This window comes from Sprattus sprattus, assembly GCF_963457725.1.
Source record: "Sprattus sprattus genome assembly, chromosome: 16".
In the NCBI taxonomy this organism is placed as follows: Eukaryota; Metazoa; Chordata; class Actinopteri; order Clupeiformes; family Clupeidae; genus Sprattus; species Sprattus sprattus.
This window is the reverse complement of record NC_137914.1, coordinates 10,659,658-10,681,753: the sequence shown is the minus strand read 5'-3', so window position 1 is coordinate 10,681,753 and position 22,096 is coordinate 10,659,658. Positions and strand designations below refer to the sequence as shown.

Sequence of the window (22,096 nt, the reverse complement as noted above, 5' to 3'; positions counted from 1 at the left end):
TTTTATTATGTGGGCTTCCAGAGGTTTCACTGGATTCAGTGTTTCCATAGTTCATAATCTCGCCAAAGGTTTTGCCCTATTCTTTGGTAATAGTTTACTTTTTACTAATCAACAAAATGACAGCAACCTGCCACATCCAGTCCCTGTAATTAGTATATTGACAATGCCACAAAAAATACATTTATAAATTACGCACTATCTGTGATGGAAGACAGAAGATAAGAGCAAAAATGAAAACAAATACCTTATATGAAACAACTTAGTCAATTTGTAATTTCCTGTCACAGATTCAATGCGAGTCCTCTGATTCTTTATTCCTTGTGTTCTTTCTGTTTATAAGATGGAATGACCATTACACAACATCTACATCTACACCTCACTGTTGCCTGAGAGGTCTTTGTTTGCCTTTCCACTAGAGCGCTCCAGTTTAAATCCAGGCGGATGTTTGAACACTTAACCCACCAACTTCCCCATTCTTTCTTCTCTTTGATACATGAGCTGAACAAAGAGCTATTCACCTTTGGTCCTTCCTTTTTCTTTTGTGATGCAAATACTGTAAAATAAATTTGAGAACTGTTGGGCTGTTTTGAAAAAGTGTGTTAAAAAAAATGCAGGAATCAGACTTGCCATGTAAAATAATTGCATGATAACTCTACGGTAAAGAGCTAGCATATATATATTTCATACTACCGTGGCTCTCTACATGTAACATGAACGGGAGTTCCAAACGCCAGGTTGTATAAAAAACGGACATTTATTAAAGTATAATAGAAAAGTCAGTGTAATTGTAAGATGTAAAAGTGTGACAAGCGTGTGTCTAAGTAGAGTTCATATGTCCAAATAAACGACGCGTCGAGGAGAGGGAGCCTCCTGCACACTACGCCAAGGCCTTCTTATTGTGGAGCTCATCAAGCGGTCACCTGCGAGCACCCTGCACAGACTCTGCTACCCAGCTGTGGAAAACAGTGAGCACTGATAGGAGGGGGCAGGGCACATAGACATCATATAGGTAGACGCCGCCTCCACTGCTTCAGCCCGTTGCCTCGGCGAAACGCGTCGCCGCCATATTGTTACAGGAGCTCTCTGACGCCAGAGGTCTGTCAAATGTGTCAAACAACCGCAAGTTGCCAGGAGCTGCGGTTTATTTGGATACAAATCACGATAACCTTTTACATTTCGCAACCAATTTCATGGAGTACTCAAGGGTTTATGCTCTACGTGAAGTGTGTGAAAAAGATTTGCCTCTACATTACTTTGAATCTCGCTAGTTAAATCGCCAGTCATTCATGTGCATGGGTCTATGATAAACGCTCACCTTTCTCGCACAGCTCGTGCACTTTGAAAATACTGAGAAGATCTATAAACTATCGAAATAGTGCTTCTTTAGTTACTACGTATTGACCATCATTAAGAGAAAGAGCATACATCAAATAGTGAAAAACTGGCAGTCAGTGTGTTTTATAGTTTAATAGTTCCTTTTCAAGTATGTGCATTAAGAAATTAATGACTATGCATTAAGAAATGAATGACTCAGTATAATGTGCAATGGAATAACATATATATGATATATATAATATGTGATACAATATAATATAATATATTTTAAGTATAGGTATATATTCAGCAAGACGATACTTTTTAAAGGGTTCTAGCCTAGATTAAATTATTATATTATATCATATATTGTGTGAAATTATATATTGTGTCAATTGCACTTCATAGATCTGAAAATGTTATGAGCATGATTGTATATGTCAAATTGTACAAATGTACAAATATATATATATATATATATATATATATTATATAATATGAATATATACCTATACTTACAATATAATATAATGTAATATATTTTATCACATATTATATATATCATATATATGTTATTCCATTGCACATTATACTGAGTCATTATATTATATTGTATTATATATGCTATGTTATTTATATTACAGTTCAACTATTGAGATGTGTATGTATATATTGAGATGTGTATATTTTTACTGCTATAGAAATATATAGCTTTTTTTGTAATGTTGATTTGTGAAATAACTGTGTATTGCCAATTGCACTGTTCAAGGTTTCTTAATGCACATACTTGAAAAGGAACTATTAAACTATGAAAAACACACTGACTGCCAGTTTCTCACTATTTGATGTATGCTCTTTCTCTTAATGATGGTCAATACGTAGTAACTAAAGAAGCACTATTTCGATAGTTTATAGATCTTCTCAGTATTTTCAAAGTGCACGAGCTGTGCGAGAAAGGTGAGCGTTTATCATAGACCCATGCACATGAATGACTGGCGATTTAACTAGCGAGATTCAAAGTAATGTAGAGGCAACTCTTTTTCACACACTTCACGTAGAGCATAAACCCTTGAATACTCCATGAAATTGGTTGCGAAATGTAAAAGGTTATCGTGATTTGTATCCAGATAAACCGCAGCTCCTGGCAACTTGCGGTTGTTTGACACGTTTGACAGACCTCTGGCGTCAGAGAGCTCCTGTAACAATATGGCGGCGACGCGTTTCGCCGAGAAGCAGTGGAGGCGGCGTCTACCTATATGATGTCTATGGCAGGGCAGACCAGGCTGGGTCATGACAGTGGCATAATGCCCTTCAACATGCGAGGTAGGTCATTTATAAAATATATACAGTATATCAAAGAGGTAATGTATGAAATGCATTTAAATTATATGAAATTCTGCAGAACATAGAGGAAAGATTTTGAGAGACATTTGAAACTGATGTAAAAAAAAGAAGAAAATACTTTTATTTGTACTTAATACATGAAGTCTTTGTGAACCTGATACAATATTTAATTACAAAATTAGAATTATGTACCCTATTTATATCAATAAGAAGGCCAACTGTTATTGTTCAGAATGAGTTTCAAGCGCTGCAGTGTGTAATGATATACATAATTTATTGTGTGTGAAATGTATTAACCTTCATGCAGACACTAATTAGTACCAATAGCTTTTCAAATTACCTTTGTCAACGTCTGAACATTTGCATACAATACTGTTAACTGTTACTGTTCAGACCAAACACAACAGACAGATACATCTTCATATAACTAAATCTTACATAACACAACATTAATACATAGTGTGAAAAGCGAGGGTCGCGTTTTCCCTGTAGCTACCGTCTAGCCCTGAGTTTGCACACACATCGTCACACGTAACCTGATGACCACACTACATTTCCCATAATTCAACACCTGGTAGCTGGAGCCGCGGCAGCGTTTCAAAGCGGAGTTATAGTCAGTTACAGCTCGTTCCGGTAAGCTAACTTTACAAACAACCACAACACACGTCAGTTCAATAAACTTCATTTATTTACTTAACACCATAGCGAACAGTGAGGTACCCACTGATTCAGTTACAGATTCCATTCCGTTCACAATACTTTCGTTAGTTATTCAAACACACGCAACACAACTCACGAGTCAACTGCAGGTCTCCTAGGTCCGTCCGCAACCTGGTCCGTGTGGAAACGCGAGCCACATTGGAGCTAGGACCTTATTCTGTCCTGTGACAGGGTAATTGGGATTTGCTAATGGAGAGGGGTGCTGAGTTGCCGTGAATACTTCCGGGTATGATTATTATTACTGATGTGATGTATTTGAAGACTATTAGTGAATGAGGAAATGTGTATGAATATGTATATTTATATGATGTGATATTATTATGCTAAATGTGTTTTCTATGGCTTTTGTAATTGTTGTTCTGTGAATATTGTCTGTATTGATTTACCTATCCTGGTGAGTTCTCCCAATTAGTAGTTGATTGGTTGGCTTATTTAAAGCTTGTGGGGAGACTGGGTAGGAGAGATTCGGGGTTGCCAGTGTGTAACACATCAGCTTGCTGTGAGGCTGTGGTTAATGACCTGAACCAAAAGTGAGTTGTGTATTGCCTATGAAGGGCCGGTTTGATTTCTGTTTTTCTAAAGTATTTTCTTTATTATTCTTTTGTTATTATTTTTGCACTTCGCACTTGTAAAATAAACCGGCACTATTTTCTCACTTCAACTGCTGAGCTGCGTCTTGCTTTTTACCCTTCGAACCTTGGTTGTGGCGTCCCGTCCCGTGTGTGAATTGGGGGTGCAATACCGCCTTTTCCACAGTTGGTGGCAGCGGTGGGATCGTGGCGCGCTCCGAGAGAAGAAAGAACTCTGGAAGACGGGAGCTGATCCGTCAGAGGATGTCTATCCGACATCTAACCAAGGGTAAGCCGCCGCCAGAGCAAAATGAAGAAGATGAAGACGATGAGGGAGCCAAGGGACGTGATCCAGCACTTGCTGATGAGGCAGCAGACGACCTGGGTACCTTGAACCTGGCATCACTCCACAGTCTCCTACAGAAGACTCTCAAGGGCCAAGAGCGTGAGGCCCACAAGCAGGAGCAAAGATGGCGTAGCGTGCAGGTGCAGCTGAACAATGTCCGTGATGAACTAGAGGAAGAGCGAAGGCGTGGCGGTGAGGGACGTCGACCAGGCGGTGATGGCGATCGACTTCCAGTGGCACCACCACTACCAGCAGCACCTCCAGAACCAGGACCTCGACCAGCAGAACCACCAGACCGAGCAGCGCCGTCTCCAGCAGCCTGGACCAGAGCAGCCGTGCCAAGGCTGGAGGAGGGAGATGACATCGAGCAGTATCTCACCACCTTCGAGAGGCTGGCAGAGGCCTATCGGTGGCCAAGAGCTGACTGGGCTGTGTACCTGGTACCCTACCTGACCGGACGGGCCCGCTCTGCATATGTGGCAATGGATATCCTGGAGGCCATGGACTACAGCAAGGTGAGGGATGCCATTCTCTCAAAATATGAGATCAGCGAGGAGATCTACAGGCAGCGCTTTCGTGATCCAGACATCCGGCCAGGAGAGACTCCGAAAGAGCTGTACAACCGTCTGAAGGACTTCTATCGGAAGTGGATTAAGCCAGAAGGCAAGACTGTTGAAATGGTTGGAGAGCTCCTCATCTTGGAGCAGTATCTGCAAACCCTGTCTCCTGATGTGCGTGTGTGGGTGAAGGAGCATAACCCGACGACTGGCCAGCAGGCTGCTGAGCTGGTGGAGGCGTTCCTTGCTGCACGCCCGGGAGCAAAGACATTCCGGGACCAGAGCTTCAACAGACCACCAGCTGGGGGTAAGTCTGGGGGTTTCGGTGGGGGAGTTGGTCCTAGGGGGTCTGGACAGAGTAGGGCACCAAACACACAGACTCGCCCTACCTCTACGTCACAGCCTAGACCACCATATACCTCAAAGCCTAGACAGGCCTCAGCACCCACAGCCACACAGAGCAAACATAATGTTATATGCTACTACTGTAATCACCCAGGGCACATCAGCAGGGAGTGTCCCATCAAAAAGGCTAAAGAGATGAGTATGTGTAGCATACCTAGACCTGGTAGGACATCCGACGAGTGTGTCAGCAAAGTGCAGACTGTCCCAGTGTATGTCAACGGCAAACCGACTTTTGCTCTCCTAGATACCGGCAGCACACAGACCTTAGTTCAGCCCCATCTGATAGACAAGTCAGAGAAGCTGGGGGGTAAGCGTATAAGGGTGTGTTGTGTAAATGGGGACGAGCATGTCTATCCTGTGTCAGTGATATGCCTGGAGGTTAGAGGGCGGACCTTTTGGCTAAATGCAGGTGTGGTTGAAGGGTTGAGCCAGCCAGTAGTGTTGGGACAGGACTTACTTATACTACCTGAGTTAGTGCAAACTACCAAGCCAGTCAGCATGGTAGCAACGCGATCTCAAGCCAAGGCTAAAGCTGAAGTTTACAAGTCACTGCTAGAGATGATGCCTTTCAGTCAGGAGGACATTAGCTTACCTGAGCATTCAAAGGTGCAGAAGAGCCGCAGACAGAGAAGGAGAGAGAAACTGCAAGGCACAGTGAAGAAGCTTGGAGATCAGGTGCCAGTTCCTGATGTTTCACAGGGAGCTTTGTGGGAGATTCCCAGTAATGTTAGTGTACTACAGAGAGAAGATGCCTCTTTAAAAGAGGTGTTTAGTAAAGTCACTGAGATAGATGGGGAGAAAACTGGTGTAGCTGCAGCGTTATCAGGGGAGCACTACTTTGTCCGGGAGGGCCTACTGTACCATCAACCTGAAGGGGGAAGCAGTGAGCAGTTGGTTGTCCCAAAGTCTCTGAGAGAGAAGGTGTTGGCATTAGGCCATGATATCCCTTGGGCAGGGCATCTTGGCAATGTGAAGACCCTTGAGAGGATAGCTGCACGTTTTCACTGGCCAGGGTTATACAGTGAGGTTCAGAGGTACTGCAAGTCGTGTTCCACCTGTCAGCTTACCAGTAGCTACAAAGTTAAGCCTTCACCACTACATCCACTTCCCATCATTGGTGTCCCTTTCCATAGGATAGCTATGGACATAGTTGGGCCATTGGAGAGAACACAGGCAGGTCACAGATTCATTCTAGTGATATGCGATTACGCTACCAGATACCCAGAGGCATTCCCCTTGCGCAAGATTACAGCTAGTGCTATTGCACGGGCTTTGTTGCAACTGATATCTAGGGTAGGCATACCACATGAGATCCTCACAGACCAGGGAACTGCATTCTTGTCCAAAACCATGAAACAAGTTTATAGTTTACTGGGGATAAGAGGGATCAGGACCACCCCCTACCACCCTCAGACGGACGGGCTGGTAGAGAGATATAACAGAACCTTAAAGGGCATGATCAGGAAGTTTGTTGCTGATAATGGCAAGGACTGGGACCAGTGGCTGCCGTATCTGCTTTTTGCCTACAGGGAGGTGCCGCAGGCGTCCACAGGGTTCTCGCCCTTTGAACTGTTGTACGGGCGTCAAGCCAGGGGCCCTCTGGATTTGCTGCGGGAGGCCTGGGGGAATCCTAGACCCACCGAGAATGACGGCATACTCACCTACGTCTTGAAGATGCGGGACAAACTGCAGGAGATGGCTAGCCTGGTGGAAGACAACATGCGGCAGGCCCAGCAGACCCAAGTCCGGTGGTACGACCAGTCAGCGCGGCAGAGGAGCTTCGAGCCAGGACAGCAGGTTCTCTTGCTGTTGCCGACGACAGAGAACAAGCTTCTGGCCCGCTGGCAGGGGCCATATCGGATTATTCGTCAGCTGGGGCCAGTGACCTACGAGCTGGAGATGCCAGGGAGGCGCAAGACCAGGCAGGCCTTCCACATCAATCTCCTCAAGGAGTGGCACGAACGGGAGTTGCCACTCAGCCACCAGCTGATGGTGCAAGCTGTGGGGGAGGATGAGGACGTTCCTGAGCAGTACTTCCCTGCGCAGGTCCCCACCACGGAGCCTGACTTCTCACACCTGACTACTCAACAGGCGCAGGAGCTTCGAGCTATCATCCCAGAAGGGTTGTTTTCTGAGCAGCCAGGGCGGACATCAGTGGTGGAGTATGACTTCCAACTCAAAGACGCCAAGCCGGTGAGACAGCGGATGTACCGTATCCCAGAGCGGTTGTTGCCTGCACTCCAGGAGGAGTTGGAGTCGATGAAGCAGCTGGGGGTCATCGAGCGGTCCAACAGTGGCTGGAGTAGCCCCGTGGTTCTCGTTCCAAAGAAAGATGGAACCCTCCGTTTCTGCGTTGACTTCAGGCAGCTGAACGCTCAGTCCAACTTCGACGCCTATCCAATGCCGAGGTTGGAGGACCTCATAGAACGGCTTGGAAAGGCGCAATTCGTCACCACACTTGACCTCTGCAAGGGGTATTGGCAGGTTCCCTTGGCTGATGGAGTTAAGCCTTACACTGCCTTTCGTACCCCTCAAGGTCTCTACCAGTTCACGGTCATGCCTTTTGGCCTGCAGGGGGCGCCTGCATGCTTCCAGAGGCTGATGGACCGTGTGCTGGAGGGCACCGACACCTTTGCAGCGGCCTATCTGGACGATGTGGTCGTCTATAGCGCCACCTGGGGGCAGCACATGCAGCATCTGGGAGAGGTGCTGCGTCGCATCCACGAAGCTGGGCTGACAATCCAGCCAAAGAAATGTGCCTTGGCTCAGTCAGAGGTTAGTTACCTCGGGCACATCATCGGTGGCGGGGTGATTAAGCCTCAAAAGGATAAGTTGGTGGCTGTCCGGGACTGTCCGCGACCCCAGACCAAGAAGGACGTCCGGTCTTTTTTGGGGCTCGCTGGATGGTACCGGAGATTCATCCCAAACTTTGCTACCCGCGCTGCACCTCTCACTGATCTGACCCGGAAGTCGGGGTCCACAAGGGTCAGGTGGGAGGAGGTGCATGAGGGGGCGTTCCAGGACCTGAAAGCAGCATTGCAACACTGGTTCACAGAGCAGAGTCCGGACTTTGAGAGCCAGTTCACGGTGCAGACCGATGCATCTGGAGTGGGACTTGGGGCCGTTCTTCTCCAAGGGGAGGCCGAAGAACAGAAGCCCGTGGCTTACATTAGCCGTAAGCTCTTCCCTCGTGAAACCAGATACTCTGTGGTGGAGCTTGAGTGCCTGGCGATGAAATGGGCTCTAGAGACTTTTAAATATTATCTGTTGGGAAGAGACTTTTTACTTGAGACTGATCATAAGGCATTGCAATGGTTGGGTAAAATGAAAGACTCTAATGCACGCATTACGCGATGGTTTTTGTCCCTGCAGCCATACAAGTTTCAGGTCAAGTACAGGGCGGGGAAACTGAACCCAGTAGCAGACTTCCTGTCTCGTCACCCTAGTGACGACCCTTTAGAGGGGGGAGGAAATGTGAAAAGCGAGGGTCGCGTTTTCCCTGTAGCTACCGTCTAGCCCTGAGTTTGCACACACATCGTCACACGTAACCTGATGACCACACTACATTTCCCATAATTCAACACCTGGTAGCTGGAGCCGCGGCAGCGTTTCAAAGCGGAGTTATAGTCAGTTACAGCTCGTTCCGGTAAGCTAACTTTACAAACAACCACAACACACGTCAGTTCAATAAACTTCATTTATTTACTTAACACCATAGCGAACAGTGAGGTACCCACTGATTCAGTTACAGATTCCATTCCGTTCACAATACTTTCGTTAGTTATTCAAACACACGCAACACAACTCACGAGTCAACTGCAGGTCTCCTAGGTCCGTCCGCAACCTGGTCCGTGTGGAAACGCGAGCCACATTGGAGCTAGGACCTTATTCTGTCCTGTGACAGGGTAATTGGGATTTGCTAATGGAGAGGGGTGCTGAGTTGCCGTGAATACTTCCGGGTATGATTATTATTACTGATGTGATGTATTTGAAGACTATTAGTGAATGAGGAAATGTGTATGAATATGTATATTTATATGATGTGATATTATTATGCTAAATGTGTTTTCTATGGCTTTTGTAATTGTTGTTCTGTGAATATTGTCTGTATTGATTTACCTATCCTGGTGAGTTCTCCCAATTAGTAGTTGATTGGTTGGCTTATTTAAAGCTTGTGGGGAGACTGGGTAGGAGAGATTCGGGGTTGCCAGTGTGTAACACATCAGCTTGCTGTGAGGCTGTGGTTAATGACCTGAACCAAAAGTGAGTTGTGTATTGCCTATGAAGGGCCGGTTTGATTTCTGTTTTTCTAAAGTATTTTCTTTATTATTCTTTTGTTATTATTTTTGCACTTCGCACTTGTAAAATAAACCGGCACTATTTTCTCACTTCAACTGCTGAGCTGCGTCTTGCTTTTTACCCTTCGAACCTTGGTTGTGGCGTCCCGTCCCGTGTGTGAATTGGGGGTGCAATACCGCCTTTTCCACACATAGAAAGACATAGGAATGTTTGTAGTCATAAAGACCATAGAAATACTGTATATGACAAACTGTTTAACTCCTTGTGTTAAACATCGATATATATGCATCTATTTATAAAAGCGAAATTCTTTAGTGAAATTAATAAATATAATAGCTTGACACAGACACTTGGCAATGCAGAAAACAGACTTATTCTTATTATATGCTGGTAAAAAGAGTCAATGCAAACATCCAGGGGAGGTTGTCTGAACAAGATACAGACTCTGCCCCTTGTAGTGATGGCTGTTTGGCTGCGGGAAACTTTACCTAAATTCAACATAGGCCTATCTGAACAAGATCAACACAGAGCGGTCTCCATACAGAGCCCTGTATCCATGATTTGCAATATATGTTGCTCTCTCAGCAGCAATGATTCGTCAGAGTTAGGAATGCTGTTGGCAGCCATCTAACTACTTTCGTTTTTATACTTCTACATTTCTGGATGCATTTTGGCCCCCATCCATACACCTGAGCTTGCCTTTACACCAGATCATTTTGGGTAGCCCCAGGCGGACCTCACGGTTTCGCAGGCCATAGATGAGGGGGTTGATACAAGGTGGCACTGGAATGAGCAGTAATAGCACAATGTGGAAACTTCGGGCTGTTGGCGAGGGAGTCAACCCAGAGAACGTGCTGGGCACCATGGCCACAGTGCCCTCCAGCTCAGAGATGGCGTCTGAGGTGATCTTGACAAACGCGGGCAGCAGCTGGAGCAGCAGCATGCCACAGTAGAATAGCACGGTCTTGCGCGCGCGCATGTTCACCTGAAGGAAAGGCTGCACGGCGTTGCGTGCCTCCTGGTACATGCGCACGTAAGAGAACGAGTAGCTCACCAGACAGGCCATCGTCACGGAAAATCCCGACACTTTCCGGAAAATGGTCGCTGCCCGAGGGTTGCCCATGGAGTGTTCCAGGGTGTCCGGCTCACACAGGAGTCCGAAAGTTGTATGCCCCTCCAAGTGGATGCCCGGCTCGCGCCCCAGATGCAGAAGGCTCATACTGACAACCGCCTCGCACACAGAGAGCAGCCAGGTGATGCTCACAATGACACACATACGCCGGGAGGTTAGGATGCGCAGGTAGTGGATGGCCTGACACACATATAGGTAGCGCTCCAGAGCCATGCAGGTGATAGTGAGCAGTGAGTTGAAAAGACAAACTGTGCCCACAAAATACTGGATTAAACACCAGTTCCCTAAAGACAACGTTGTCCTTTGATACAAACAGTAGATTACTGTGGGTCCTTGTGTGATAATGATAATTACGTCACTTAAAATAAGATTCTTTAACAAAGTAAAACGCGGGGTCCAGGAGAGATCTTCCGAGTGCCTGAGTCCTACTAGCGTGAGTGCATTGACAGATGCCGCGACTAAGGTGATAATCACTATCGTCCACATGAGCGCTTGCACTGTTATTTCTGACGGAAGCATCGTACTAAAGACGGACACTCCGAGCTCTGCCGTCGTTGTTTTCGTTGCGTTCTCCTGTCCGTTCACCATGAAGCGCAAAGAACACTTGCCGGTACTGATGAGGTCTTTCTGCTAGTTTCTCCCCAAGCGCAGCAGTTAGTTGATGCGTCCATGAAAGTTGGCGACAAAAGTGGAGAGAAGTGGGAAGAGAGACAGTGAGACTCGCTGCTAATAATAAGTGAATAAACAAGTATCTTAAATTAATGTAAAAGCTTGACTAATAGCCACTTGAAGTTGGCAATGCTAGTTACACCAATATTGAAAATGTGCAAAACCATGATAAGACACTCGCCAATTTTGAAAATGTGCAAAACCGTGATAAGACACTCGCCAAATTCTAAAAACTCAAGTGATGATTTATTCAGCTACTGATTTTAATTGGTATAAATATTTAAAACTTTTTTTGTTTTACCAGGAAAGTCCCATTGAGCCACAATGGCTCTTCTTCCAGGGAGTCCTGGCCAAGAGTGGCAGGCAGCAAGTGAAAACATTAACAGAAAATACAAGGACAGAGGACAAAACTAACAGGACCACAGACAGAAAACAAAGTACAGAATCACATAGAAAAACTAGACAATTCTCACTAACACAATTGATAGTACCATCAAGGACAACTAAAGAGAAACACTTACATTCCTTCTGTGAGCCTCTTCAGACACCGCATATGAATTAAACATTTTCTGACTGTTAGAAGAATAAAATCTATTTCTATTTAATTCCTTTCATACAATCGTCGAGGAAGCAATACATCTTCACTGTCATGTCACATGAAACACTTCCCTCCAGTCCAAGAGAGCCTGCTTTCTTTCTGCGTCAGCTCCACCTACATTAAATAAGTGGGATGGAGGTAATGGTTTAGTTCTTCAACAGAGCAAATGTGTTCATTCTTACGGCTCTGACGACCCGCTAACCCATAAACCCTACGACAAGTTTGAAGCGTTTAGGAAATTATGCTGCTAAGGTTCCCAATTGGCTTGCCTTATGCCACGTCAATCACTAATCCTGTATGAAAATACTGTTGATTTTCTCGTAACAAAGAAAATATTAGTCAATTTGCAAAACAATGTGACCTTAGACAAGATAGCTTACTGCAGGGGTATTCAATACAAATTCAAATAGGTCCAGCCAGGGAAAGAAAACTTCCTAGCAGAGGTCGGGAACATCACAATGTCTAACTTGCGTTATGATTCAGCTCTAGCCCTTTGGTTGCCCTAGGCGATATTGTGTTTTGCATCTACAAAGTCTACACATGGTGCCTTATTAATGGCCACATCCTAGGTTGATATTTAAGTTTTCTTTGTGGCTGATGATGCGGATAGGTATTTGCTTGATTTTTTCATAAAACTAAATTTGTTTTCCCTCAAGGTTTCAGCTACCGCACTCATGCACTCATTGACAACCCCTCCGTCAGTATTTTTTATTTTATTTTTATGTTTACCCAAAATCCAAGGAACATTCGTAAGCACGTTGTTGGGAGCATGGACGGATTAAGAAACCACGGGCCCCTGGGCGTGGACATGTTAAAGCCCCCCCCCCCCCCCCCCCCCCCCCCCCCCCACACACCTTGCAAAAAATAAATAAAAAATGCGCTCAAAAAAACACGCACCCAAATAGAAACAGCGCCGTATTCGTATAGGCTATATATATTTTACCAACAATGTGTTGGATTTAACGGTCGAATCAGATACGTTGGCTATTGTATTGGGAAAGTAAACAGGTCAACGTTTTCTCCGTAACATCCACCTTCGGTAGCCTGGCCATTACCAGCCTGTGACTCCATTTCATTCCGTCTTTCAGTCTGGGCCAACCCAATGCATTTTGGTTTCCGAGATCGGCGGTACTGTCCCTCTGACTGTGCTCAGTTCTTGACGTTCAGATTGTGCGCCTAAACCAGCTAAATCGTATCGTCACATGATCAAATAGACACTTGACATTGGCGAACAAGATAGGCTACATATTACCCAGAAACCATTGCATATCTGTATATGACAAAAAAATTAATTAGATAAGAAATTATTAATTTATTGAATTGGCTTTTTAATAGTTTATATAGCCTAGTGTATGCACGATAAGCATATAATTGTGTTATTGATTGCTTAATTGCTACTGATGATTTCTCCCTAAAAATTTGAAACCATGATAGACAGGTTTGCCATTTTGAGGGAATAGATAGTACAAGGTGTCATTGCAACTGTCATCCTTGATCACTGTTGCCGCTTTACCCTCCACATAATCGGAAAACCAAAAAAAATAGCGTCTGGTCTCCGTACGAACCTTCCGTGTTGACTTCAATATCAGTACTTACGCTCCTGGTGCACATTCAAAGTTTACAAATAAGCATAGGTACATTTAATTAAAGCCATTAGCAAATTAACCAAATACACCTTTTAAAACCACAAATGAGAGATGCATATCAGCAACTTCACGCAGAGGCTCTGGCTTAGGGGCCCCCTGAGCTCATGGGCCGTTCGGTAATCAATCCCTGAGTAGGACAATTGGGGCCCTGTTACTGACATGAATGGCTTAAGCCTAGAATATACCGGCTATGGCGCATCGTGTCATATCATATTATCAGTACAAAGTAAATATCAGCCACCTCACGCAGAGGCTCTGGCTTAGGGCCCCCTGAGCTCAGGGGCCCCAGGTGCCGGTAGGCCCGTTCGGTAATCAATCCCTGAGTAGGACTATTGGGGCCCCTGTTACTGACATGAATGACTTAAGCCTAGCATATACTGCCAACGGCGCATCGGGTCAAATCATCATATCAATACAAAGTTAATAACAGCGACGTCACGCGGAGGCTCTGGCTCCGGGGCCCCCTGAGCTCATGGGCCCCTGGGCCTGGGCCTGGGCCCGGTAGGCCCGTTCGTTAATCAGTCCCTGGTTGGGAGCGTTCAGAGCCGGTTCAGACCTCCATGGGGCCCTAAGCAAAATTCTGCCAAGGGGCCCTCCTAACTGAACCCCCAAAATTTTCAACCGTCGCACCTGACACCCAGTGCTTCCACTCATCCCCCCCTTTAAATATATTGCATATTGCAACCATTTTATTTAGCAGATCCATATTGTCCGTTTTCTGTTGAAGTGGTTGCTAGGCAAACAAATTGAGTCGTGAAAAGACTTGAGCTTAACAAAACGACATGTTTTCGATTTACAATGACCGTGTCTTTATAAAATGAAAGGAGAGTAAAATGCCATAGCCTAATAAACAACGTACTAACCTCGAAACATCAAACCAAAACTTCAAGCAACAGTTTGATATTTCTCGGTATGATCTCACTCTATTAATAAGTGTTTATTATTTAGCACCATTGTCATAATATTTCACGAGTTTTATTTATTCACCAAGAATAAATCGTATCTGCGTCTATATTTGCCTGTGGGCTATCCAAGCAAACAAACTTCAATCTTAGTCAATATGTATCCATTACTTTCCATTTTGTTAAGTGCAGTTGTAACTATAAGGCTACAACTAAAATTATAGAAGCTAGCAAGACGCACACAGAGACCGGGGATCCCCAAGGGCTCACCGCCCTGTAGGTCTATCACGGACTGTCCCTCCCTCTCTCCCACCAGGAGAGGAGAGTTAAAGGCTTTACCTGACTGCTGCTCCCGCAGTTCATTTTCAAGTTCCTTCCTCTTCCTTTTTTCATTCCCCGAGGGATAGCTCCGCTTCATCTTTCTACACTGATGATGCAATGATGCGCATGGGTAGCTATCTGACGTCCGCGACGGACAGTTACGTTGACACGTTTTTTTTTTCTCCCACGGGGCCTTTATTATAAATAATACATTTGCGGGGCCCTACGCAACGTGCGTAGTGTGCGTATTGAAATAACCGGTACTGGGAGCGTTTATTTCCTGTGCCCTCAGTTCGGATTTGAGTGGGTAATAAGTTCCTTTAGTGCCACTAGATGGCGTTACTAGGAAGTTTACTTGGAAGTTGCCAGCGATATAAGCTGCCACCACCTTTAAAGGCGCCCAAAGCAACAGTAGGGCATCAAAATGGAAATATTCTGGATAAGACAATCTTTATGATATTGACATTAACTTCACCATATTAGCACATTTGCATCATTATTTGATACTTTGGGCGTTAAAACAGTGAGATTTGCAAGATGCAAGATTTGAAAAAAATAAAAATGGCCTCTCCCCACCGGCGGTGTGATTTTCTATTAGTTCTCACCCCACAACGACGTCTCATCTTTGCTCCTTGAATGTCGATATGTAATGGTATGGAGTTATTGAAACTTATTACGTCTAAAAAAGACTAGAAATTAAACGTTTATTTTTCGAGTCTCAAGCCTGCAATGTTGCCTTGGGCGCCTTTAACTAAACCCCGGTCTGGTCCGGCAAAAGCACTCCGAACAATCAGGCGATTTGTATCAATAATGATTATCTTTATTCATAGTTCATAGAAATGGCTCATGTCGGCCCACTCGCAACACAAAACTTCGGGTACATGTCACACGGTGAATGGGTAGTGAGTTGGGGCCAGCTGTTGCTCATACGTTGCTATGCAAGGATGCTGTTTGTCGACTTCAGTTCAGCGTTCAACACCATCATCCCAGAAGTCCTCCTCACCAAACTCACCCAGCTCACTGTGCCTGCCTCCACCTGTCAGTGGATCACAAACTTCCTGATAGACAGGAAGCAGCAGGTAAAGCTGGGTGAAACAACATCCAGCACCCGGTCAGTCAGCACTGGTGCACCTCAGGGATGTGCGCTCTCCCCACTGCTCTTCTCACTCTACACCAACGACTGCACCTCAGGTGACCCATCTGTTATACTCCTAAAATTTGCAGACGACACATCAGTCATTGGCCTCATCCGTGATGATGATGAGACTGCATACAGGCGGGAGGTTGAACAGCTGGCCCTGTGGTGCGGTCGCAACAACCTAGAGCTAAACACGCTTAAAACCGTTGAGATGACAGTGGACTTCAGGAGGAGCCCCCCAGCACTGCCCCCCCTCACCATATTAAACAGTACTGTGTTGGCTGTTGAATCCTTCAAGTTTCTGGGATCCACTATTTCCAGGAACCTGAAGTGGGAACCCAACATCAACACCATCATCAAAAAGGCCCAACAGAGGATGTACAACCTGCCTCAGGAGCTGCTGATCCAGTTCTACACTGCAGTAATAGAGTCTGTTCTGTGCACTTCAGTAACCGTCTGGTTTGGTTCAGCCACCAAACTGGACAAGAACAGACTCCAACGGACAGTCAGGTCTGCTGAAAAGATCAACGGTGCCAACCTGCCCACCATCCAAGACCTATACACCGCCAGAGTCAGGAAACGGGCAGGAAAAATCACTGCAGACCCCTCACACCCCAGAAACAAACTTTTCAAACGCCTCCCCTCTGGTAGGCGTTACAGATCTCTGTTCACAAAAACATCCAGACCAGTGGATCCAGACCAGTTCTATAATAGAAAAGTCAGTGTTATTGTCAGAAATAAAAGTGTGGCAAGCATGTGTCTAAGTAGAGTTCATATGTCCAAATAAACAACATAAACGACACGTTGAGGAGAGGGAGCCTCCTGCACACTGCGCGAAGGCCTTCTTATTGTGGAGCTCATCAAGCCCTCAATCGGCACACCTGCGGGCACCCTGCACAGACTCTGCTACCCAGCTGTGGAAAACAGTGAGCACTGATAGCAGGGGGCAGGGCAGACCAGGCTGGGTCGTGACAGTGGCATAATGCCCTTCAACATGCGAGGTAGGTCATTTATAAAATATATTCAGTATATCAAAGAGGTAATGTATGAAATGCATTTAAATTATATGAAATTCTGCAGAACATAGAGGAAAGATTTTGGGAGACATTTGAAACTGAACTGTAAAAAAGAAAATACTTTTATTTGTACTTAATACATGAAGTCTCTGTGAACCTGATACAATATTTCATTACAAAACTAGAAAATGCATTTCATGAAGGAAATACCAGTGCATGAAATGCAAAAGTAAAGAAAGGAAGAATAAAAGAAAGAAGAGTGAAAGAAGGAAAGAAGAGTAGAAGAAGGAAAGAAGAAAGGATAGAAGAGTGAAGAAAGGAGAGAAGAGAGGATGAAGGAAAGAAGAGTGAAAGAAGAAAAGAAAGAAGAGTGAAGAAAGGAAAGAAGAGTGGAAGAAGAAAAGAAAGAAGAGTGAAAGAAGGAAATAATAGTTGAAGAAGGAAAGAAGAAAAGGAAAGAAGAGTGAAAGAAGGAAAGAAGAAAGGAGATGAAGAAAGGAAAGAAAAGTGAAAGAAGGAAAGAAGAGTGGAAGAAGGAAAGATGAGTCAAAGAAGGAAAGAAGAGTGAAAGAGAAAAAGAGAGTGAAAATATTGAAAAAAGGAGATAAAAATGGAGTGAAGAAGAGAGATTGAGTATGAGAGAAAGTAGACTGAGAGAGAAAGATGGAGAGAGAAAAAAATTGAGAATGGATGGTGTCTTAATGTTCCTAGTTACAGTTAAATTGAGAGGGACAGAGAGAGAAGTGGTTCCTTTGATTTGGCGCAGCTGTCAGTAAAGCACAGGTGCAAGCCAGTTTAAAGACCCTATTATGATGTCATAATGGCCCAATGTAAGTCAATGGGAGAAATGTATATTCGTTTTTGTTTAATATCTTAAAAAGTATAAAGTTTAGAAAAGTGAAAAATACATTGCATAAGTGTCGTTTACAAGACCTACGCGACAAAGTTTGAATGAAGTTTCTACGTTAAGCGGTTCGGGCTGAATTAATTGCAGAAAAAGGTAACAAGAAGAAGAAGAAGAAGCCTAGGAATAACAATACAGGGCATTTCATGCACTGTAATTAGAATTATATACCTGTTGCACACTTGAAGAAAGTAACACTCTCAACAGTGTGCTGGGAAAGATTGTCTTCATTTATTAATACATTTCCAAATATTCCATCTCACTTCACAATCTACGACTGCTTCCTTTTTCTCTCTCGACAATTCTCCACCGGTTAGCTCTTTTTCTTTCCTAACCGTCCTGCAAACTGCAACAACTGTGGTCTAACAGCGCCATCTACAGGCAAAAACATGCAACAGCATCGTAAGTAAATAAAATAAAAGGCCACAAAATCATAAAAAGGGACCAAAGAAAAGACAAAATGGGGGGTATGCCACATACCCTATTTATATCAATAAGAAGGCCAACTGTTATTGTTCAGAAAGAAGTTCAAGCGCTGCAGTGTGTAATGATTCACACTATTTATTGTGTGTGAAATGTATCAACCTTTGTGCAGACACTAATAACCGATAGCTTTTCAAATGACCTTTGTCAAAGTTTGAAAATGTGCATACAATACTGTTAACTGATACTGTTCAGACCAAACACAACAGACAGATTCATCTTCATATAACTAAATCTTACATAACACAACATTAATACATAGAAAGACATAGGAATGTTTGCAGTCATAAAGACCATAGAAATACTGTATGGCAAACTGTTTAACTCCTTGGGCCCTATCTTGCCGATCAGAAACGCAAGTAGGACGGCGCCAAGCGCAAGTAGCTGTGTGGGCGGCTCTAGTTGCTGTTGCTATTTTAACGGCGGAAAAAACACACTTGCGTCCAGCGCAAGTGTCAAAAGGGTTGGTCCAAAGGAGGTTACTCAGCCATAGGTGTGGTTTGGGCGTAATATGCAATAAACCAATCGGAGCGTCATTTCACATTCCCTTTAAGAGCGAGAAGCGCATAGTCCATAGCGGCTTGTTATTTTGATGGCGGAATTACCTGGTGGGAGACCGGAGAAGTTCACAGCCGAGGAGACCGACGTGAGATTTACACCAATTTTTTGGCAAGCCATATATAATTACAAGGAAAATAAAGTATTTACCACTTGAGGAAATCATTGTGAAATCCATATCCAAGATATTTTAAAAATAAGCATACATGTAGCCTACACATTGACCCAAATGATTCAGGTTAATTGAAGCTGAGTGACATTTGATTTCTTGTATGGCTTTGTAAAAAGCCGGGAGATAGATATATATGGGGATGCTAGAAACCCTCCAAAAGTAAGCAAAGTCAAGCAAGCATGTCAAGATATTGCCGTGATTGTTTCTGCAACGGGGCACCCGAAAACGTTGCCGAAAACGCTATAATGACGTCCGGAGACGTGGGACATCCAAGCTGGAAGGTAACACACGTTCTCGTGCCTTCACGGGAGGTGGATCTGCCTCGACCCAGGATCTGACGGCAGCAGAGGACATCGCCACGTCTACCCTCACGCCTGAGAGCGTGCAGGGATTTGGGGGCATGGAAATCGGCACCCAAGCCAGTGCACCAGCTGACCAAACTCAAGGTACATAAATAAAGTCCACATACACAGAGATGAGTTTACAAGATTTATAATAATACTGGCATTAAATAAATGCAACAAAGCCATACAATAAATCAAATGTCACGCAGCTTCAATTAACCTGAATCATTTGGGTCAATTGTGTACGCTAGATGTATGCCTAGTTTTTAAATGTCTTGGATACGGATATCAAAATGATTTCCTCATGTGGTAAATACTTTATTTTCCTTGTAATTATATATGGCTTGCCAAACAATTGGTGTAAATCTCTCGTGAAGACGACAGAAGTAAAGTGTAGCCTACAGGTCCTATACTGTGCGGGCAAGCACATGCGCCCTTAAAATAGCGTTCTGAATACGCGTTACAGACTTTAGACATTGCGCCTCACATTAGACCAGCTTTTTTTTGGTCAATGGCGCACGGCGCACGGCGTTGTTTTGAAACTGCAAAATACCACTTGCGCCAGAGAAACGCCTTCTCTGTTCCGCCCCCGCCCATGTCGACGCAAGTTCATTTCGAAGCGCGCCTCTGGAGGGAAAATCGCGCTGTGCGCCGGGTGCAAGATAGGAATGATACATGCGTCGGTGACAATGTCAATTGCGCTGGGTGCAAGATAGGGCCCCTTGTGTTAAACATCGATATACATGCATCTATTTATAAAAGCAAAATTCTTTAGTGAAATTAATAAATATAATTATAGGTAGACACTTGGCAATGCAGAAAACAGACTTATTCTTATTATATGCTGGTAAAAAGAGTCAATGCATACATCCAGGGGAGGTTGTCTGAACAAGATACAGACTCTGCCCCTTGTAGTGATGGCTGTTTGGCTGCGGGACACTTTACCTAAATTCAACATAGGCCTATCTGAACAAGATCAACACAGAGCGGTCTCCATACAGAGCCCTGTATCCATGATTTGCAATTTATGTTGCTCTCTCAGCAGCATTGATTCGTCAGAGTTAGGAATGCTGTTGGCAGCCATCTAACTACTTTCGTTTTTATATTTCTACATTTCTGGATGCATTTTGGCCCCCATCCATACACCTGAGCTTGCCTTTACACCAGATAATTTTGGGTAGCCCCTGGTGGACCTCACGGTTTCGCAGGCCATAGATGAGGGGGTTGATACAAGGTGGCACTGGAATGAGCAGTAATAGCACAATGTGGAAACTTCGGGCTGTTGGCGAGGGAGTCAACCCAGAGAACGTGCTGGGCACCATGGCCACAGTGCCCTCCAGCTCCGAGATGGCGTCTGAGGTGATCTTGACAAACGCGGGCAGCAGCTGGAGCAGCAGCATGCCACAGTAGAATAGCACGGTCTTGCGCGCGCGCATGTTCACCTGAAGGAAAGGCTGCACGGCGTTGCGCGCCTCTTGGTACATGCGCATGTAAGAGAACGAGTAGCTCACCAGACAGGCCATCGTCACGGAAAATCCCGACACTTTCCGGAAAATGGCCGCTGCCCGAGGGTTGCCCATGGAGTGTTCCAGGGTGTCCGGCTCACACAGGAGTCCGAAAGTTGTATGCCCCTCCAAGTGGATGCCCTGCTCTCGCCCCAGATGCAGAAGGCTCATACTGACAACCGCCTCGCACACAGAGAGCAGCCAGGTGATGCTCACAATGACACACATACGCCGGGAGGTTAGGATGCGCAGGTAGTGGATGGCATGACACACATATAAGTAGCGCTCTAGAGCCATGCAGGTGACAGTGAGCAGTGAGTTGAAAATACAAACTGTGCCCACAAAATACTGGATTAAACACCAGTTCCCTAAAGACAACGTTGTCCTTTGATACAAACAGTAGATTACGGTGGGTCCTCGTGTGATAATGATAAGGACGTCACTCAAAATAAGATTCTTTAACAAAGTAAAACGCGGGGTCCAGGAGAGAACTTCCGAGTGCCTGAGTCCTACTAGCGTGAGTGCATTGACAGATGCCGCGACTAAGGTGATAATCACTATCGTCCACATGAGCGCTTGCACTGTTATTTCTGACGGAAGCATCGTACTAAAGACGCACTCTCCGAGCTCTGCCGTCGTTGTTTTCGTTGCGTTCTCCTGTCCGTTCACCATGAAGCGCAAAGAACACTTGACGGTACTGATGAGGTCTTTCTGCTAGTTTCCCCCCAAGCGCAGCAGTTAGTTGATGCGTCCATGAAAGTTGGCGACAAAAATGGAGAGAAGTGGGAAGAGAGACAGTGAGACTCGCTGCTAATAATAAGTGAATAAACAAGTATCTTAAATTAATGTAAAAGCTTGACTAATAGCCACTAGAAGTTGGCAATGCTAGTTACACCAATATTGAAAATTTGCAAAACCGTGATAAGACACTCGCCAATTTTGAAAATTTGCAAAACCGTGATAAGACACTGGCCAAATTCTCAAAACTCAAGTGATGATTTATTCAGCTACTGATTTTAATTGGTACAATTATTTAACACTTACATTCCTTCTGTGAGCATCTTCAGGCACCGCATATGAATCAAACATTTTCTTACTGTGTTAGAAGAATACAATCTATTTCTATTGAATTCCTTTCATACAATCGTCGAGGA

The 22,096-nt window shown here is 44.7% G+C and overlaps 2 protein-coding genes across 2 annotated transcripts; both read right to left on the bottom strand.

Annotated features, from left to right (window-relative positions):
* Positions 1–10,197: 10,197 nt before the first annotated feature.
* Positions 10,198–11,274, bottom strand: LOC308377179 (olfactory receptor 4F6-like; the record flags this gene model as incomplete). Its single annotated transcript, XM_080853763.1, has 1 exon — positions 10,198–11,274. One exon carries the CDS (start codon positions 11,272–11,274, stop codon positions 10,198–10,200), a length of 1,077 nt encoding a protein of 358 aa, XP_080709889.1.
* Positions 11,275–20,537: 9,263 nt separating this feature from the next.
* Positions 20,538–21,614, bottom strand: LOC308377178 (olfactory receptor 1G1-like; the record flags this gene model as incomplete). The annotated part of the gene is made up of 1 exon (XM_080853762.1): positions 20,538–21,614. One exon carries the CDS (start codon positions 21,612–21,614, stop codon positions 20,538–20,540), a length of 1,077 nt encoding a protein of 358 aa, XP_080709888.1.
* Between the last annotated feature and the right edge of the window lie 482 nt (positions 21,615–22,096).